Raw genomic sequence first — 21,761 nt, 5'->3', positions numbered from 1 at the left:
GTACCACCTCTAACGTCAGCAAATCCATGGCAGTCGTGGCACACCATGGGCGAGAGTCACAGTGCATGGCAAGGTCATGTGTTCCTACAGAACCACGTTACAGACTATTTATGATTTCAATGTATCTCACCAAACTTGGATAACCATCTTCACTCTCTACATTGCTCACTACTCTAAGGGAAGCCCACCCAAACTAGTGATTGCATCACTGGTCCAATGCTTAGTTTCTATTCCTGCCTTTTGCCAGATAGTTAAGAATTATAAAAAGCAGCCCAAAAAAATACATTAGCAAAAAAAGAGAACACATTTTATTTTTCGATGGATCAAATAGCTTGTCAGTAACGCCATATTATATAAATGTGCCACTTGGTTGCTTGTATACGTTAAACATCATTAAACACAAGTTCAATCAAGTGATCTCTGTGTAACTTTCTATTTCAAGGTTAGCGGCATTAAAACTAAAATGTTTGTTTTTGATATGTTTCTTGGAACAACTGTCATCTTGCCCAACTTGATTCATCTTCAGACATAACCTGAATGCATCTTGCATTTAAAAAACAAACAAACATGTAACTTGTACAAACGTATGCCCGTATTCTTAAGATATGTTTCCTTTTGAATCTGGGTATAAGTATTCACATTCTAAATGTTACTAGTCGTATGTAGACAGACAACAGAATGCAGACGTATGATATAAAGTCCTATTTAAATGCATTCACTTTTTTTTTTATAAAACAAATGAATAACTTTTAATACTATATTCATTAATAAAAATGTGTTTTAAATTTTTTTTTTTTAATATGAAATAAATCAGGATGTTTTTAATGCACACTGTACATAAAATATACCCCTTAGAGTTTAAAAGGGTCCTGAATTGCCACCTGGTGGCCATAAGTGGCACTGTACTTTACATTTTTTCTTTGGATGTTTTGGACAGTATACTGTATGGTTTAAGTCTAACGTCTGATCTGTCTGCCTGACTGTGTGTACTCAAGAATCAGTTGGGTCACTCATTCTGAAAGTGTTCTACAATGGAATTTATAATCAATGAAGGTAGAACATAACTAGTTATGAAGAGAACGTCACCAGTCCTTTTAAAACAATGACAAAACACTAATTTCTTTTAAACAATATTTTATTGTTCTATTCTAAACAAAAAGGTAAAAAAAACAGGCTGTAAAAATAACTATATAAATATAATTTGGAAAATGATAACGGTACAATCCCCATACCAGGCGAGCCTCTTAGGATGGGAATTAGAGGCACGTTGACTGTCTTCTGCAGCATGTTCTTTGTAAAATGGGAAATTAATAAGCTCTGTGATATTACATTCCACTGATTACACTGCAAGAGAAAGGCATGGTCTCATTCCAAGCGCACCAGTGTTTTATATAATTACGTTTTTTTTAACACTTATCCAGCATTTTGCACAATCAACACAAAAAAAATCAGTGAATAGGGTAAAATAATAATCTCAAAATAAATTATATAAAGAAATAAGGACAAATATATGTATGCTGGTACGAACTGAGTATAATATATTACACATTATAAGTGTGTACATAGCTTTGTGATAAGTGTACACCAAATTACCAGATAAACACCTTCTGCAGTATTGATACTCAGGTACAGTCCGTGAAGGTAAGTGCACTCTCAAAAATTTCGCAAAAAAAAAAAAAAAAATTATATTTTTTTAGAATAAATTTTCAATTTAGCATAAAGATGTCTTGCATAAGTTCTCATGTGCTTATGTTCATAAAGCTGCATGGAGCATTAGCAATGCAGCAAGCCAGAAAAGCCTTTGAATATAGCCATGACCAGCTACCAGCACTAGTGGTAGAAACTCTTGAGCCAATGGGTTCTCAGCCATTAGGTTCTCCCAGTTTGGGTGACAGTGTCGATCATAGATGCATCAGATTCTAATAAAATAACCTTTCTGAGCTGAAAATCTGCATTGACCAAAATTGGAGATAGAGGCTGATTCATTAAGGAAAGGAAAGCAAAAAAAACGGGTATCTTTGAACCTTGGCAAAACCATGTTGCAATGCAAGGGGTGCAAATGAGTTCATTATTTTGCACATAAGGAAAATACTGGCTGTTTTTTCATGTAGGACGCAGATACTTGATAGCTTTATTTTTACACTGACATTAAAAGCTGATCTAGGACATGCTCTACTCCAATTATAATTCTGTCCTCACGTTTTAAATTCACCTCACCCTCCAATGCAACATGGTTTTGCCAAGGTTAAAGGTTACTCTTTTTTTTTTTTTTTGCTTTACTTTTCTTAATGCATCAGGCCCAAAGAGTTTATATTAGCCTTACCTGCTTTGTATATCAAGCTAAATCCTTTGTGCCCAACAATCCAGTCACTGTTGAAGATCAGCTGCATAGTGTTGCCATAGGACGTGATTGGCGTTGGGAGATTCTGTCCGCAGAGATCGCCGTACTGGTACAATGAATTGAAGTCTCTCCCGTTATAGATCTTCAGCTTGTCGAACAGACAGGTTAAACCGCCACTTTCGATGTCAAAGCTCGTGAAGGTGATTTTAAACTGTGACAGAAAGAGATCAGGGGTGAGGTGTCCTGCAACCATTTTTATAAAGGTAATGAGGTTAAATAAGACAAAAGGAAAAACAAAAACCATCAAAATAAAACAATATATTGGTAATAGCAGATATTGCAATTCCCTGAGGCAATAAAAGGTAATTTATTAAGTTGTAAAGAATGATGGCTTGCAGAACTTTACAATTTGTATGAATCCGTAAACTTGTCTGCTCAGCACATCCCGGATCTCGGAACTGAACCCGGAAAATTGATTTGCACCTTGTGAAGAATTGCAGATCTAACTGGAAAAGCAGATTGGGGGGGGGGGTAGATTTATCAAACCTTATGAAAAGGAAAAGCGAGAGAGGTGTTGTCCGTAGCAACCAATCAGATTCCAGATAAATGATAGCTAGAATCTGATTAGTTGCTCTGGGCAACATCTCTACTTTCCTTTACAGAAGGTTTGATAAATCTACTCCATAGTTTAAGAGTGAAAATGTGACTTCAAAATCCATATTACTAGCACTGTAGAGCCACCTTCTTCATTAATATTAACTCTTGTGGTCTCCATTTAAAGCACTAGTCAGTTAATCATCATTTATGAAGCTTCTCTGTATAAAGCGATTACTTTTGTCAAAACTTTAGAAACTGTTCTGTTTAACCTTCAACTGCTTTTGCAGGAGGAAAACCCTGCAGCCTCTGTGATAAACATTGAATGCTCCTCTAAATCATACTTTCCAACCATATGTTGACCGGTTCTGGGAGATCCTGGAGGGCATAAAGGGGTGTATGGGCGGAGGGGGTGGGGCTTTGCGAATTGTGTCATTTTGACCCCGCCCCCGGCGACGTAATGCCTGCTTTAAAAAGACCCCAAACAGGCATTACATCACTGGGGGCGCGGGCCAAAATAACGCGAATCCCCGCCCCCCTCCACCCGTACATGCCAGCTCTAATTTAGTGAAGTTTGACAGATGCGGGAGAATCGCAAGCTCTCCCGGGATTCCGAGAGACCTACCTAAAAGTCAGGAGTTTCCCGGACATTCCGGGAGAGTTGGCATGTAAGCTCAAAATGCACCTTTACACCTTGTATCCTATTTAAAAGATATTATCACGTAAGGCCATAGCCTAACTGTTGCATGTGGATGTATAACCAGGTTGCTTAGTAAGGAACACTGCAAACCCACATGCTTCCCACATTTAGAAGTCAGAAGGATTTCGTACATCTTGTAGGACAGTCTGTACAAACCAATAAATAAAGTAATCTAAACCCCTTTCTGATGGGGTCAGGGGGTACATGGTAATAAACATCATTAATATAATTTTTCTCATGACAGCTTCCAGTTGTACCCTTACCTTTGTATTCATAGTAATGTTCCAGTGACAGTATGCATTATTGGGGTAACTGTCAGGAAAATTAGGAGATGTAATAACACCCTCTGAGTTTGTTAAATTTCCTCCACAACCTAAAAAAAACACAAAACATGTATTTATAATCGCTGTTCAGTAGAAGACCTGTCCTAGAATGTCTACTTAACAGGATAACTGGCAGAGCTCTGCAGTCTCCATCTGCTATGGGGGAATGACGTTGTACCCCCCCCCCCCCCCTATAACCTAATCAGTATATCTGTAAGACCCCTAAATATAGCTGTGCTATTTGACGAGCGCTGCTGAAAGTGAAGATGGAAAGGGGGGATCGTGCTGTTACACCTGCACCTTCCGCCCTCCTTGTCTCTTCTACTCCTCAAGTGTCCACCCAAGGATGACTTGTTGTCTTCAACCTCCACCATGGGAATATGTCAAGATATAAACCTTACTACACTTTTCTCTCATGATTATTTTGGAGAACAACTATCTCTTATATTCTTAAATGAATTTCAGTTTATACCTCTCCCTGTCACAACTTTGCACCCTAAAAAACTTTGATTGAATTTTGGTGGAAGATCCTTCCTACAGCTATGCCCCAAACTCCATTGTATCGGGATTAGGAAGGATGAGCTGCTGAATACAGCCCTGGGGTCCTACTCGTACCTAGAAATAGTAGATGAGAGCCAATTAGATGCATACAGTGGGCGTGGTTTAGTTATCTCCCAAATAAGACTTTTATAGAATACTCATTTCTTTTCTGTACTTTTTTGTTCTGGTTTAGCACCGTGGCCTTCTGGGAGACCTCCCAGAGTCCCAAGAGAGCAGGAAATACTCCCAGAAGCAAAGTAGGAAAAGTCAACATTTATGTTTAAAATGCGGAAAATGGATCTGTCTGAAATGAATAAAGGAGGACTATACAGCATGTAATTTATTCAGGAATAAAAACTTACTGTGTTCTCCTCCTAAGTAAACTAAGCTAAAACTGAAGTAGTGCAGTTTGCTACAGAGGGTATAGCCGAATGGGGGGGGGTGTCAGTTATCCTTAATTTGAAGTATCCATCAACTTTAGACTGGTTACACCCATGGTTCTCCACCTCCAAATGTACTGCATGTACACAAACACCATTTTTGTCTTATGTATGTGTTTGTCTCACATCTTCTTTCAGAGGTTTGGGCACGAACCTTATGGGCAGCCCTCCGCCCATGTTATTGGAGGCTCCCTCCTTCTGGGGGGTAGCTGAAGGCCCAGTAAGGAAAGGTGCCCATCCGAGCCTTGAAGAGGTGGGCCTGAAGCCTCTTGCCTCCTAAGGGACCATACTGCATGGGGGTCGGGATGTCAAGGGACTCCCCTGTCTTCAGAGAAGGGTGGTCTGAAGACTATTGTCCCCCTAAGGGATGGAGAAGAACGGGGCACATTGCGTGACTGGTGCACGCTTCTTGGAATTTAATTTTAAAAAATTACCATTTTCCTAATTCATTATTTCATACAACATGGCCTATATACCATGCTAGCCAGTTGTCCCAGAAATAGTAATTAGGCAATTTTAGGTTTTTCTTTTAGTTGTTCGCTTGCTCTCCTTTGCTTACAGCTACTCCTTAATGTCACGGACATTCTATGCCAGGGGGAGAGAGAAGACTCAGCAACATTCTGGTGGAATAAACACTGACACTGTGGTTTGGAGAGCTGAATTAGAAAGTAATTGTAGCAGTTTTTCCTTGGCACAGTGTTATTCCTGTCCTCTGTGAATGTATGTGCTGCCGGTGGGTTCTCCTGACTGGTTAATTTGTGAAAACTATATTTATTAGGTTGGCCGATGAAGCACATTGGGGTATGTATGATGCATGGTCTTTTGACCTACTTGCAAAAAGAGGTTCTATGCAGTCGTGTCTGATCAGTGCGGTCAATCCAAATATGGAACATCGTGCAAGTATGGCCACCTACAATTGGCCAAGTATAAACCATTGCCATACAGAAGTCCTGTAATATTGTCTTACCGTGGCTGACTATTACAACTGGGTTAACTTTGGTTGTGGTCTTATTTGCAGTGGTGGAAGTAGTAGTTTTTCCGATGCTAGTCCTGGGAGTGGTTGTTGTGGTAGATCTAGTGGTGGTTCTGGGCGTGGTTATTGTGGTAGATCTAGTAGTTGTCCTGGGCGTGGTTGTCGTGGTAGATCTAGTGGTGATTCTGGGCGTGGTTGTCGTGGTAGATCTAGTGGTGGTCCTGGGCGTGGTTGTCGTGGTAGATCTAGTGGTGGTTCTGGGCGTGGTTATTGTGGTAGATCTAGTGGTTGTCCTGGGCGTCGTTGTCGTGGTAGATCTAGTGGTGATTCTGGGCGTGGTTGTCGTGGTAGATCTAGTGGTGATTTTGGGCGTGGTTGACGTGGTAGATCTAGTGGTGGTTCTGGGCGTGGTTATTGTGGTAGATCTAGTGGTTGTCCTGGGCGTGGTTGTCATGGTAGATCTAGTGGTGATTCTGGGCGTTGTTGTCGTGGTAGATCTAGTGGTGGTCCTGGGCGTGGTTGTCGTGGTAGATCTAGTGGTGATTCTGGGCGTTGTTGTCGTGGTAGATCTAGTGGTGGTTCTGGGCGTGGTTGTCGTGGTAGATCTAGTGGTGGTCCTGGGCGTGGTTGTCGTGGTAGATCTAGTGGTGATTCTGGGCGTTGTTGTCGTGGTAGATCTAGTGGTGGTTCTGGGCGTGGTTGTCGTGGTAGATCTAGTGGTGGTTCCAGGAGATGTAGTTGTGGTGGTCTTTGGGGTGGTGGTTTTGGTGAGGGTGCCTAAGAGGAGATTGGTTAGTCTATTAGAAGATGAAGATCAGAAAACACAGTGGATCATAATCACAATGCAGGTATGAAAGTAAAAATAGCATAATAAAGCAAACATTAACGTCCAATCTACAACTCCCATCACGATCTTCCTTTGGCACTCAAATGATGACAAAATGAAGGACTATAGTCTATAATGGTAATTAAAGAGCTAAGACTTGGTATCCTTGATGATTGACCTATTAAATATCAGCAGAAATCCGAAACTGTTTATCTCCGCCTTACATGACTTGGCTATATTAAGGTTGGCCCCCAACTAGTTGATCCTGTCCCTTGGCCCGAGCAAATCTAGTTTTACCACAGACACAGATAACCAAACTGGATGTGATCTAGTCATACGGAATTCACCCTGTGGCCCAAGCACTGCCGCCAAATGACAGTCCTTTCACCCCTTCCTGTCCCACCATGAACCACACTACATCCCGTTCTTAGAAGACAAAAGGACATAAATTGTTGAGGACTTACTGCAGTTGTATAGACGGTTAATTTTTTTGGCATCCAAATCCGTCATGAAGTATCCTTGTCCAAACTTGACTGTACTGTCGGGAACAGCGATCAGAGTGGGTTTGATGCCATCAACCGAGTAAGCAGTCCTGTAAGAGAACAGCACATGATTCATAAGCAGTTTATCAGTTAGATTCAATGTTTTTATCTGGTGCCCGCCCAATATTTATAGAGTCATTCTGTGGGACGTTCTCCTGATAGCAGCGTTGAGACAATGATACAGTAAATACAATTCCAGCTAACTAAGATGATCTAGTTAAATATAAAGCCATGTTCAATAATCATATTTTAAACTCAAAAATGTTATTATATAAACACAAGTGACAATAAACATAAATGAAACATTAAAAATACAAATATCAGCCGGTGTCACTTTCCATAGTAAAAGTACAAATTGCAGTAAAACAAGGTAACAATGAAAAGAGGGGTAGATAATGCTATGGAAATTAAGGGGGGTGTAAGACAAGGGGGGGAAGAAGGCTGTGGCCATCAGATTTGGTGAGCCAGAGAGAGTGCGGACCCCTACGGGAGGGAGAACCATCAGAACTGTATTATGGGACTCAGGAAAATGATAGGCTTGGGATCATTCAGGGGGAAGGCTAGTTAGAGGGTGATGAGGAGGGAACCCTAGAAATAGAGCCAGGGAGCCCAGAATTGATGGAATTTGTTGTCTTTATCTCGCAGGAGGGGGGTGATTTTTTCCATATAGGCAATGAACCAGACATATGATCTTAGAGAAGAGATGTGGGGCGGGGGATGGGGGAGGGGGGGGGGGGGGGGGCGGTCACACGCTTCCACAACTTATCAGACATCTAGCATCTGCCAAAACATGTGGATCTAGTTTTGCTGAGTAAGCATCAAGGTCCTGTATAGGGTAGCAGAGGAGGAAGGACCACGGTTCCCTCCTGATAGGGCATTTGGGAAGGGAGGAGAGGAGGCCGAGTAATCATATTTTGAATGTATACTACATTTAAAACAATAGTTATAGATTTCCTTTAAGCTTTATAGCACGTTTCTGAAAATGAAAGTGGCCACAGGTCACGCAGGTCTGTGTGTTGGGGCAGTAACTGGGTTAGGAACTCTCAATCATGTTAAAAAGTTGGCTCCAATGGCTGCAGTAACGACCACACCAAGGAGCTCTGGGGGCCCCACTGTAACCCCAACACACTACTTACATTCACAACTAGTCGGATCTTTCGACTTTCTTTGAGGAAGCAGCATCGCAGTAAGACACTTACTTGGAATAATGCATAATGGAACCATAATCATAAGCGGTTAGGTTTTCATTGTAGGTAGCGACCATTTCGAAATTACTCTTTCCATCTGTAATGAGATCATTAGATGCATGTTAAGCCAATTCCATACCGGCTAATGTGTCAGTTATCTGCCCAATCTCTCGCTCAACCCGCCTGGACCACCAGTGCCAAAAAACAGGGAGTGCACGAGCCTAGCTGGACCACTGGTCACTATGAGTTGGCGCACACTGGGACGGAGGTCTAGTGGGACATTCGCCTGTTTGTGTAGCAAATCTTGCGTAAAATCACTTTTGCAGCGCTGGTGTTTTCATCATTGTTCAGGCATATATTGTGTGTGTGTGTGTGTGTGTGCTACCAGCGCCAAGCTGCACGGATCTCAGAACGTCTACGGCTCAGCATATGGGAGTAATACGCATTTTTTAAGCCTGTCTTGCTTTAAAGGTAACTTACACTTGTTTGGAAGTCAGCTCTGCATCCGCTACACTGTGGTTGAAGGCAAAAGATATTGATAAACCCATCCCAGGGATTTATGCCGGGCTCCCATGAGTCCCTGTTTTCCAATGACAGTCCCTCTTTTTAACCGATTATTATACTAACTGCTATCCACCCAGCCTATTTAAGTCTCTTTTGGGTGTGGTTTATAAAAACAGCCCCTTGTTACATGACAGCTTCCGTAACCTAGAGATAAGTGCATTTTATTTTAACTGCATTTCATGTTGTTTGAAGCACAGATGTCAGTGTAGGACTTGCAATAATGAGGGAGATTGAAGTTGGGTTGCAAAGAATGTTATGCTCAAAATATGAACTTGTACCTCATACTTAATACATACATAATACATGATACACACATATTTACAATAGTAAGGATAAGCACTGACAACAACTATACTTCAGTCTCGGGAATGTACCTTGCTGGATGTTATCCCACTGAACTTGCACATAGTTATCTCTGTCTCGTCTCACATGCTCATGGTGAAGACCTAAGGTATGGAAAACCTCGTGTGTGACAATCGCTGACCAGAGGCATGCCGGATTCTCCAAGGAGACGGTCTGCCCACCACCAGTGCGACCCACCAAAGCCCAGCACCTGAAAGAGGTGGAAATACCACTTGCATTAGGATAACCAATGAGAAAGGTGGTTGAACACTTGTGTTTCCAAAGTGGCAAAAACCATCATTTAATACTTCAATAAAGTTATTCGGTGGGAAGATGATCTTGAAAGTAACACAAGAAAATACAAAATATATGGAAAGACATTCATCCAATGAGGCAGAATAAGACAGAATTGTGTCCCTTTTGGTCTTCTCATTTGGCAGACCACCTAAATGACCAGATTTGTGAGAAGTTGATCTGGTAGTTTGGTGGTCATAACTCAGATGTAGTAGCCACACTGCATAGCCCCTGTGTTGGTCCTGATGAGGGACCTAAAACGTTTGGAGTTTCTTCTTTACATGTGAAAATGAGCTTACCTGCAGAAGTACAACTTGCCGGTGCGAAACGCGTCACTTTAGACGTATAGTTTGAGACTTGATCTCTGACAGCTTAGATTGGGTGTAACCAGTGCCGCCAGCAGGAATTTAACACCCTGGTACAACAGCAGCTTCGGACCCTTCCCTAGCTGCCAATGGGATCATGGCCACACCAGGTTGTTTGTTCCACCCACTACACTGGCAGGCCAGGGCCCCCAAGCACTTCCAGGGGCCAGTACTTTGTGCATGCTCCCCCTTCTCTTGGTGCCCCTGGAAGTAATATTAAAGTGTTTCCATGTAGCCCTCTGCAAAGCAAAGGAACACCTCTGAGAATGAGCTCTCTCTACTCCTAAATCTAGGGCAACTCCGGCGAGGTTTCATCAAAGAGCATATTGCTTAGTAGTGTAGGCAGCCAGCCATTGTATTGGCTAAGCAAACATGCATCAGAATACAAGTTGCAACCAATCAGATTCTAGCTGTCATTTTGTACAATGTATTAAATAAATGACAGCTAGAATCTGATTGGTTGCTATAGGGAACATCTCCACTTTTTCAAACCTGCAGTTTAGTAAATATTCCCCCTGGTCCTATTTCCCCAGTATGCCTTATATCCTAGCTGTATGGCTGGAGTCTCTGTCACAAATCACGTATATGGTCCACATTTTCGTACATACCCACTTGTAGGCAAAAAATTGATGTAGTCAATCTGTGATGTACGGTTGATGAAACGAATGCAGGTGGCATCCTGAATGTCATCGAGGCTTGATGTAATTACACTTACACCATAGTAACCTGAAAGATGAGAATAATAAATGTATAAATTGAGTAGTAGCTTTGGTTCCACCATACTGCCGTGCACAGTGTAAACTCTATTGTACATTTACCTGACAAGACTGATTAAAAAATTTTTTATTTTATATTATTCCAAAAGACTCATGGGGCTAGATTTACTAAGCTGCGGGTTTGAAAAAAAGTGGGGATGTTGCCTATAGCAACCAATCAGATTCTAGCTTTCATTCATTTAGTACCTTCTACAAAATGATAGCTAGAATCTGATTGGTTGCTATAGGCAACATCCCCACTTTTTCAAACCCGCAGCTTAGTAAATCTAGCCCATAGTCACTATGTATAACACTTTGTCTTCCTTCGCAGTTCAAACAAATGAGCCTCAAGAGGTTATATGGGAGCCTGAGATGAGGGTTGTTCCAGGGCTCCAAAAACTGGATTAGCATTAAATAAATAAAAATAAATAAAAATATTTGCCCACATTAAAGAGAATATATAAAACATGTAAAATCTACTATTGCTGGTATCTAATCTCTTCCAAGTTACACACCATCCATCCTACCACATCTCAACTCTGCTGGAGAGAATGTGGTCAACTTGATCTTGACTATAGTGGGTGTCCAGCTGCCTAAATCCCCCCAATCCTTTCTGCTTCCGCTCCTGGTCTCCAACATTCCGAATCATCTGCATAAGCTCATGATGCACTTTTGCTGCTACTGGTTCCGTCACTTCCAATTGGAAAATGTTTGGTTCTCCAGAGGTCTCTATACTGCCCGGTCGAATGTGGCTCACTCAATGGAATATATACTATGAGCATTTGCCCTGTGTACATGAGACCATGCCAGTACACAGTGTTGCACATGTAAAGTATAGTATATAAACATGAAATATTGTACGTAATGGGGCTACTATGGTTCAGTGGGCTGGTGGCGTTCTTGATCCTAGGTGTTGTGATGGTTTGACTAATGTGCTTGAGGGGGGAAGCAGGGGGATAGATGAGAAGCATTCATTATGTTAATGTATAAACCAGTCTATATATCTATTCTTGTTATTATGTTCTCCTCTAACATTGTCAGTGCTAGAAAGTTCCAGAAAATACATTTCTAAACTACACCTCACATTCCAAGCAGGAACGAGATAACACCTAGGGCCTGATTCATTAGTGATCTTATCTTGTGCAAAAGTTAAGATGCTTATTTTAAGAAGAATCAGGGAGATAAGAGTGAAGTTAAGATGGATTTTCATTTTAACTTAAGAAATTCTTCTCTTACTCTGTGGATTTTGATTCTTATCTCCCTTTTCTGGGCATGAACAGAGTGGATTTGCTTAAGATAAGCAAAAAACGGCAGATAAGATCACTAATGAAACAGGCCCCTAGTATTTAACTGATGTACTAATGTGCATATTCAAGCATCAGCCTAATTATCCTGTATAGTGATAAGCAAAGAAAGTACTTACTGAAGTCTCTGGATATGGAATACGGCACATACACAAATCCATCCAAGGATTTGGGCCATAGGCAAACTAGTTTTTGGCATGAACTAATACTTCTTCCAATTCTATGAGCAATATCCAAATCTTTAATTAGGTATCTTCCAGATAAAAAGGTTCCTAAGAAAGAATTAGTTGAAGAAACACTATCATTAATATCATTATGATTTGTAAGGCGCCACAGTGCTCTAGAGTGCCAGACAGTGGGGAAAACAGGACATACATTAATCAGGGTCCGGGATATACAAGGTAGATAAAATAAATGCAGACATGCAAAGGAGGAATATGGAGAGCTCACGAGAGAGCTTACATTCTAAGTGGAAGAGGGCACAGCTGAAGGAAGAGGTGTGAGAGTGGTTCAGAGTGGAGCTTGGGACAATTGTGAGGGGACATTAGTGTGAGTAGTGTCAGCGGGAGTAGGATAAGCTCTAATAACGAGATGGGTTTTCAGAGAACCTTTAAAGATTTGTAGGCTGTGGCAGAGTCTGATCAGGTGTGGTAGGGAATACTAGAAGTTGGTAGCGGCATTGTAGAGTGAGAGTTGGTTACCAGAGAGCAGTGGCGGATCCAGGGGGGGGCGATCGGGGCGAGGAAGGGATCAAGTTTGAAACCAAAGCAGAGGCTTGGGAGACCGACAAACTTCTGTTGTTATTGAAGGTGAGGATATTTGAGGTGGGGGGAGGGGGTGACTCTGGCAGGAGGAAAAATAAGAAGATCTATTTTGGACATGCTGAGATTTTGGTAGTGTTGGGACATCAGTGTGAAGATTGGAAGAGACATTTGGTTATGTGTGGTAGCACAGAAGGAGAGAGGTCAGGGTAAGAGATATAGATTTGGGTGTCATCAGCGTAGAGGTGATATTGGAGGCAGAATGAGCAAACAAGTTCCCCAAGAGAAGAGGTTACAGTGAGAAAAGCAGAGGACTAAGAACGGAGCCCTGAGGGACCCCAACAGATGGAGGGTGGAGGGAAGGATGTGTCAAAGGTAGAGACACTAAAGGAGCGGTTCTTTAGATATGTAATCAGTCAGAAAAGAACGATGTCATGAAGGCCAATGGACAATATGGGGTGTGCAGGAAAAGAGGGTGATCAACAGTGGTTAACAGAGCATGCAGTAGGTGAGAGGGAATCGAGAAATTGGGAGGGAATAGGGGTCATAACACTACATTGGGTAATATTCAGTAAGTGAAAAACAAAATGTCAATAAAATAAAATGTCAAATGTTATTCTCTGTTAACTGAGATTTTGAATCTCCATGCACAGGTCCTCATCAGTCAACCTTTCCAATTGGAAATTTTGGACAGCACCACAATATGCAAAAAAACAAACAAAAACAAAAACATTCCCACAACCAAACCACAATCATTTTTGTTGATCCAACAGCCTTTTTCCAAATGGTGTCAAACTTTTTTTCTGACAAAAATGAGAACTGTCCAAGGAAAATTGGGACTGCTGGCAGGTATGCAGGATCACTGTGTATTAAGAAGAGTCTTGCACAGCATCCAGGTTATACGTTATGCTCCATTTCCCCATTGAGCCTGACACGGGCTACCTAGACTATAGGCAACACTATACTCTATACAGCCTATAACTATAATTACCTATTGTTTATAGTTCAGTGGAGGGGTTGTACTTACCTGTAGTGGAGGGTAGTCCTACCTTGCATACACCAAAAAGTGAACACAGTTTAAGTGGACCTCAAAATAGGGACAACGTGTCCTATTTTGGTCTGTCCAATGAAGAGTGGGTATAGTCAAAGTGTTCCTCATAGTGATCAATAGACATTTTGGTGTACACAGTGGGAAATGCACTGCAGGTATATGCATAATCAACTATACAATCTTAAAAATTGGAAGGCCATTTAGATTGATGGTAAATGTAAAGGATTAACAACCTATCATGAAGCTGATTTCCCATTTTTCTAGGAGGTTCACCTATAACTCAGTGTCGCCTTTGTAAAATTGATCTCTTTAGTAGATTTATATGGTTACTGCAAAAATTAAAGTGTCTCTCTCCTGAGCCAGTTAGTCAGGAAGCTCCTTGGTGGTCACCTGATGACAGAGGAAGGCGGAGTTAAGTTTGTTCCAAAGCCTCTCTGCATCGTATGTCATGCAATCACCTGACACTTAGCAAACTGTAAATCAAAAATAGGGGTTTGAATTGAAATCATAAGGAAACTACATAATTCTTCGTAAAGGCAACCAGAATTATTTATGTAACAAAAAAACTCACCGCATTGTTAGGTGGAATTGCACCTTAAATTTAAACAATAATAATTTCACTTTCAGCCTTTTCAGCCAACAGAACATTTAAGCTCACCAGTTTAACAGAGCTGCGTCGGGGGTGTGAGAGTGAAAGGACTATTCAGAAGCTGCAGTTGTTAACACTGCTTGAATGCAGCGCGCTCCTGACACTGGTTAATATTTGGTGACGCAGACATACTTACTGGTTCAGCCCACAAAATGTGAGTAGGTCACAGGTATTTAACTACCATAATTATAATTACTCCATTTTTCTTATTGTTAAGTATGCAAAGAACTAAACCTTACCATTGTTGACTTCATGAATTTTATCAGTCACGCTCATCCTGCTTGTTGTGGGATCTGTAAAAGATAAAAAAAAATACTATCTAATACTTTAACCTAATTGTTTTCATTATCATAGCCCTAACATTAGCAAAAAGTGCTGCCTTCGCCAAGGGGTTTGAAAAAGTGGAGATGTTGCCTACAGCAACCAATCAGATTCTAGCTGTCATCTATTTAGTACATTCTACAAAATGACAGCTAGAATCTGATTGGTTGCTATAGACAACATCTCCACTTTTTCAAACCCGCAGTTTAGTAAATATACCCCCAAGTCTTCAACTTCAGATAGAACATTTGCCTAAACCATGACTTAAGCCTTAAAGGCTCCTAATTGGCTGCCCGTCTATTAAACAGACATACTTACCTGACATCAGGAGCCATCCTTGCCGTCAATGTGGGTTTTTTCTTATACTTATTCCATATGGATTACAGGGGATATATTAATAATTTATTTACATTACATACACACTTCCAATCCGCTGGATTGGGATGTGAAAACCGCCAGCGATGTATGGCGGCAATTTTAAAACCACCCAAAAAAAATTGACTTTTTAGTGAATTTCCTCCGTGATGTCTTAAAGTAGCATTGTCAGCCAATGTATAATGTATACGGCATCAAGAAGAATCCAGCCAATGATGTAAGACACTGCTTCTCCCATGACTATGTATTACAATTATACCTTCACTTACATCTTATATATTCAACTTATTACTATCATCAAATCCATTGATGCATAGCGTGTGCTAGATATACAATTACATGTTCCCAAAAAAAAAAGATTTTAAAAGATTTTCTATTGTTATTGTACTGTTGTAGTTTCCTTTCAGCTGATCTACTCTGTGGGGGCTGAAAATGTCACATAATAGGACTTTGAGAAAGACATACACATTAAAGTGTGATGTTTTCATAAATGCATAACATACAGCAAATGTTTAAAAATCAGATTTAGTTGCAAATATTTACTTTCTGTTTGTTTCATTGTGCAAGTTTAGAGATATAATAAATAATTGATCCATTTATAACAAATTAGTGATGACCAATATTTTTTAATGACAGTTTTAGTTACTTTTGTAAGTATAAACTATCAACTGATAGCAAATTTACTTACAGTTGAATAGGCAAACCAAGGTGTGTGTGTGTGTGGAGAGGGGGGGGGGGGGGGTTCCTAGTGCCTGGAAACCCCCCTCCAAGCCAGAGCACTGTATAATTGAGGTGGCTGGACCCTGCCCCCGCTTCACACGACTCTGCTTTAAAAGGGAGAGCTGTGTGCACCTAACAGTAGTACATGCACCATTGCCCATGTATATTATAGGGATAGGAAGAGTTGGAGAGCAGCCAAGCACTGTCTAATATTACAGCACGCCCCCATGCATGCTGGTCACGCCCACTGGCGACGTGGTGTGGAAATTCCCCTCTAAAAATCCTGCATTTGCTCCTGAGTGGGCAACTAGAAGATTGGTGAAAGCAGCAAGTTTTAATTTAAATAGCTGCTGTTATTTATGACATTTGCCGAAAGATAGACTGAGAGTGAAACCCTGTACAAACGGTATAGGCTGTAAACCATAGCAACCAATCAAATATTAGGTTTCATCAATCTAGTGCAAGTTACACTAATGAAAGCTAATGCCTGATTGGTTGGTTAGAATGGGTCGTGACAAATGGAGGTTATAACAACATGTTAATCAATACATTGAAATGAGAAACCATAGATATAACTTACCATCCCCACTGGATTCCAACTCCTGGTTTTGTTCTGTCCACTGAGTATCTGTGGATTTATCAAAAATGGGTATTTAGACATGTAAAGTACAATGAAATCTCAGGAGTAGATTGATCAAAGGTTCTAACAAGGAAATTGTAGGTCTTGTCCATAGCAACCAGATTTTAGCTATCATTTATCTAGTACATTCTAGAAGACGAGAGCTAGAATCTGATTGGTTACTATGGGCAACGCCTCCTCTTTTCCTTTGTTAGAAACTTAGATAAATCTACCCCTCATCAATCACTTCTTAGTCAACAAGTCCAGCATATATTGTAAGTTAGTTCAGAAGTCAGCATTGTTTATCAATATTACTATGTATAAATACATCTTATTTTATCACAACTAACCATTGCATTGCTTTCCAATCACATCAATGTACAATCGAGGGTTACCCATTACAACTGGATAATTTTTAATCAGATTGTAAAAAGGGAAAAGGAAATAATTGCTTTACACACGTAAAAATTTGGATCTGAAAGAGCAGATAGAGGTATCAGAGCATGCACTACTGAAAACATACAAAAGAAAACTAAACAAAAAGCAGCACACAATCAAATGTCAATTAAAAAAAATGTTTGGAATTAAAAAAAGATATAACTGTCATTATAGTAGAGAGGAGATAGTGATAGACATTGGAGGGTCCAAGCCCTTTGTTCAGTGCACTCCCAGTGGTACACACCCCAACAAAGCGATCATTTATATACCCAAAATAGAAACACCCCCTAGGTAATTATCCCATCGCTATAAAGATATAGGCCTGATTCATTAAGGAAAGTAAGGCAAAAAAGGAATAAATTAGTCTATTATTTTGCACATAAGTTAAATACTGGCTGCTTTTTCATCTAGCACACACATACTTGATAGCTTTATTTTCACACTGAAATGTAAAGTTGATCTAGGACAGGCCTGTCCAACCTGCGGCCCTCCAGGTGTTGTGAAACTACAAGTCCCAGCATGCCCTTCCAGCTATCAACTGGTTGTCTACTGGCAAAGCATGCTGGGGCTTGTAGTTCCACAACACCTGGAGGGCCGCCGGTTGGACAGGCCTGATCTAGGACATGCCCTAACCTAACCATAAATCTATCCCCACATTTTAAATTTACCTCCCCTTCCAATGCAACATGGTCTTGCCCAGGTGCAAAGTTACTCTTTTTTTTTTTTTCCTATCCTTTTCCTTAATGACTCAGGCCCATAGCTGTTAGAAATACAGCTATCCATGGAAAGGACAGACTACATATTGTATATTGATTTCAATTACCAAAAGTATAATAGCAAGTTATATCATTATTTGAATTATATTTTAGGGCAATATTATTGTATTATTATATTATGGGGGCAATAGGATTATATAATTATATTAAATGGACAATACAATTTGATTGCTACCTGGAGACATAATTATTTACAACGGGGCGATTACTTATTATTTCATGATGGGTGCACTATTTTTCTGCACGCTTGTGGCACTACAAGTGTCAGCATATGCACAGGTGTATGGTGGCACTGACTCAATTTAGGTCTTTGAAAACCATCCCACATCGCCGGTGGTTTGAGTTTTCACCATCCAAACAAAAAGATAGTAAATTCTGCAGTTTACAGGGCAGAAACACCATTAATATGTACAGGATTCAACCCCCTTCCCCCCAAAAAATCCAAACAAACAAAAACAGAACACACGTTAGTAAATCTCCCCCAAGATAGTAATCATATGTACATCGTGGCGTACTGCAGGAAATTGCTTAGATAAACATTTTAAAACAATATAGTACTACATATGCGGAAAGTAAGTAGGTATTTGTAGGGAAAATACCATTATACATTGAATCTTACCTGGTACATTCATTACATTATTCCTCTTCCTTTGGGGTGATCTCTGTTAAAATACAAAAAAAATGAAGTTGACTATTAGTGAACAAATATTGGGAACAGTGGCGGGACTACCTTTGGAGAAGCAGGTCCGGGGCCCCTGGAGATAATGGGGCCTACAGCTTGCTAGTTCCGCCTCTGATTAAGAAATAAGTAATATTACATAGAAAGCCCCATGGGGAATGGGACTCAACCAAATAAACTAAAATCTAATCAGAATTAGATTGAATTTGATTGATCAGGGTGGAACATCTTACCGCCAATATTCCCTATTGGAGAGTAACAGATCAGAAAAGAGGAGATGCCCAATTTACTCTTAAATATGATCACTGAGCTATTGGACAAAGCAGCCAGATCATGTCAGCTTTATACACTAGCAGTGTACAGTCACAGTTGGAGTGGGATTTGGGGTGATGCTTGGGTACAAGCACGATGTAGAAGCCTTTGACCGTACCTGCCAACATAACTCTGCAAGATATTTTTACTGTGTGAGATATTGTTTCAGCTGGCCTCTAGATCAGTGTTGGCTTACCCGTGACACTCCAGGTGTTGTGAAACTACAAGTCCCAGCATACCCTTCCAGCAATAAGCTGCTATATATTGGCAAAGCATGCTGGAGGACACCTGGAGTGTCACAGGTTAGCCAACACTGACCTAGATAAACAGTGTAAAGTGGACTGGTTAGAAAATGTTTTAGTGTTATACCGACCTGAGATGGATAAGCTAGGCACACGCAGCACAGCGCTGTAAGCAGTAGACTCCTCATTGTGTATCCGCTGAAAGTTCTTGTGATCTACACACCTCAGGCAGTTGTTAAAGTGTCTGAGGAGAGTGTAGCAAAGGAACACTCCATTATATACCCAAGCAGCCCCCACGGAACAAAACCCATCTCTATTCTTTAATATCCAGTATCTACAGAAACTCGTTTAACAACAGAGGCCAAATGCGTAGACCTATTGTCTGCTCACAGCTGCCATGTTCATGACTGGTCTTTCCAGTGTCTAGCTGCTGGAGGGTATTGATCTGTAAAATTATCCATATCCTATCACTCATGCCATCATTTGATCTAAAACTGTCAGAAAGGAGATCAAATAGTAGCCAAAACTGCATTTCAGGACTTTGAAGTCTACGAGCAATTTGTTTAGAGGCAAACAATGTTCTTAGACCAAAGCCCTGTTGGATGATCTTTAACATGAACTAATTATTCTCGATTCTTGACCATGGCCTTATCTGTGTGGAGTTTGTATGTTCTACCCGTGTTTGCGTGGGTTTCCTCTGGGTGCTCCGGTTTCCTCCCACATTCCAAAAACATAGTGGTAGTTTAATTGGCTGGTATTGAATTGACCCTAGTCTCTCTCTCGGTCTGTCTGTGTGTGTGTTAGGGAATTTAGACTGTAAGCTCCAATGGGGCAGGGACTGATGTGAGTGAGTTCTCTGTACAGCGCTGCGGAATTAGTGGTGCTATATAAATAGCTGATGATGATGATTAATTGAGTTTGTAAAATTCTGTAACACTTAAATATTTAAAAGATTGACATTTTTATTTAACTTATTGAATTTATATTGAAATTAAAGAATCCGAAACTGAATTTATGGTGGACTTCACAAATGTGGTGTCGTTTTGTTATGTCTGTAAGAAAAATTGTATTTGTAACAATTTACGCCCCTAATAAGAGGGGAAGAAGAAAAGTTTACCTTCTAACTTTTGTTAAGTCAATATACGTTTCTCCTAATCGTGGTCCTACTTTTTTTAAAAAAAATAAACTGAATATGAAAAATATAATATTTTTACAAATATTATAAGGAATAAATATATAACAGAAAAAAGCATAAAATAAAATCCGTGTATAGTGTGTACACAGGAATCGGCTGCTGATTTGGGACTTTGTCCTTGGAAATATCAATAATAATATCGTATTGGGAGAGATTTTCTGTAGAGTGTACCCAGCCCTTAGGCTGGGTACACTCTATACAAAATTTCTCCCGATGCGATATCCTTATAGATCTACCAACGATTAAAAAAGGAAAAAGTCCCAATCAGCATTCTGATTCCTGTACACATTATACACGTTTTACAGGATTTACCATCAGATCTGTGCTCTTCATCTGTCATAACCATCGGCTGAAAAGATGGTGACTCTGCACACTCCATAGAGATCTATGGACACTGCCGGTCCTGAGTACATACACACTGCAGGACTGGAACGACATCGTTCCGTTGTTGAATTACATTTTTAGTCCAGATTAAAAATCAAAGGAAAAGATATGGGGCTAAATGTACCAAGCTGCGGGTTTGGAAAACCAATCAGATTCTAGCTATCATTTATTTAGTCCATTCTACAAAATGACAGCTAGAATCTGATTGGTTGCTATAGGCAACATCTCCACTTTTCAAACTCGCCGAAAAACTCTCAGCTTGATACATTTACCCCCTGATGTGCTTAGAAATCCTCCTATTTCTTGTTTCACAGGAGGTTATAGATCAGGTAGATAAAGGTTACACGATTTACTGACAATATCAGACCCTCTAGATGTGCATCTATAGCATTTGTCTTCATTTGCACAGCATAAGATTTGACTCAGATCTGAACGTAGACAAGCTGACTGCATCTATATACACACAGCAATCATTGTCATCCATACCCTTATAGATAACAAAGCACTGTCATATAAGAACGCTTTGTGTAGGAAACTATTTACATCTGAATAGGAGAGGTGATACAGAATGTTCTATAACCTCCGATAGACAGCCTTGATTGGATTCTCTCTATCTATGCTGAAATTGCATGCCGCTAAGACCAATTACAAGGCAACTACATCTAAAGTTTAAGCTTATACAATTTAAAAACTGATCTTATAACCTTCAAAGTTGTACATGTAAGCTTGCGGGCAGGGCTCTCTTACCTCTCTGTCTGTCTGTATTAGCCAGTATTGTTTTATTAATGTTTGCTCCAAATTGTAAGCGCTACGGAATATGCTGGCGCTATATAAATAAATGATGATGATGATGATATGAATATATTCTCATTCCATGAAAGGAGTGTAACTGTGTAATATTTATCAAAGCAACTCAACCACCCTCTTAATCTCCCTAGGTTACCCTATTACCACCCTCTACACAGCTAACACAAGACAACAACCCTCTGACCAACATTGCTGTGTGACTGATCACACAGCCCACTCAATCCTTTTACCTTTGCATTCTAGTTGGTCCAATGTGCAATATGATGTAGCACGTGCCCTTGTTTTCAAACTCACATTGTCCCGTAGATTGTAAACTTGTGAGCAGGGTTCTCTTACCTCTCT

At 40.4% G+C, this 21,761-nt stretch overlaps 1 protein-coding gene across 1 annotated transcript; it reads right to left on the bottom strand.

The window, feature by feature from the left end:
• Positions 1-1,117: 1,117 nt before the first annotated feature.
• Positions 1,118-18,527, bottom strand: LOC142098482 (uncharacterized). Its single transcript, XM_075181328.1, has 12 exons — positions 18,420-18,527; positions 16,548-16,595; positions 14,791-14,844; positions 12,210-12,362; positions 10,640-10,757; positions 9,405-9,583; positions 8,479-8,563; positions 7,202-7,329; positions 5,849-6,688; positions 3,899-4,041; positions 2,324-2,552; positions 1,118-1,335 (listed from the first exon to the last, which is right to left on the bottom strand). Exons 1-12 carry the CDS (start codon positions 18,430-18,432, stop codon positions 1,187-1,189), a joined length of 2,139 nt encoding a protein of 712 aa, XP_075037429.1. The 5' UTR covers positions 18,433-18,527; the 3' UTR covers positions 1,118-1,186.
• Between the last annotated feature and the right edge of the window lie 3,234 nt (positions 18,528-21,761).

The sequence above is a fragment of the Mixophyes fleayi genome, chromosome 7, assembly GCF_038048845.1.
Source record: "Mixophyes fleayi isolate aMixFle1 chromosome 7, aMixFle1.hap1, whole genome shotgun sequence".
Lineage (NCBI taxonomy): Eukaryota > Metazoa > Chordata > Amphibia > Anura > Limnodynastidae > Mixophyes > Mixophyes fleayi.
This window is presented reverse-complemented; position numbering and strand designations above follow the sequence as displayed.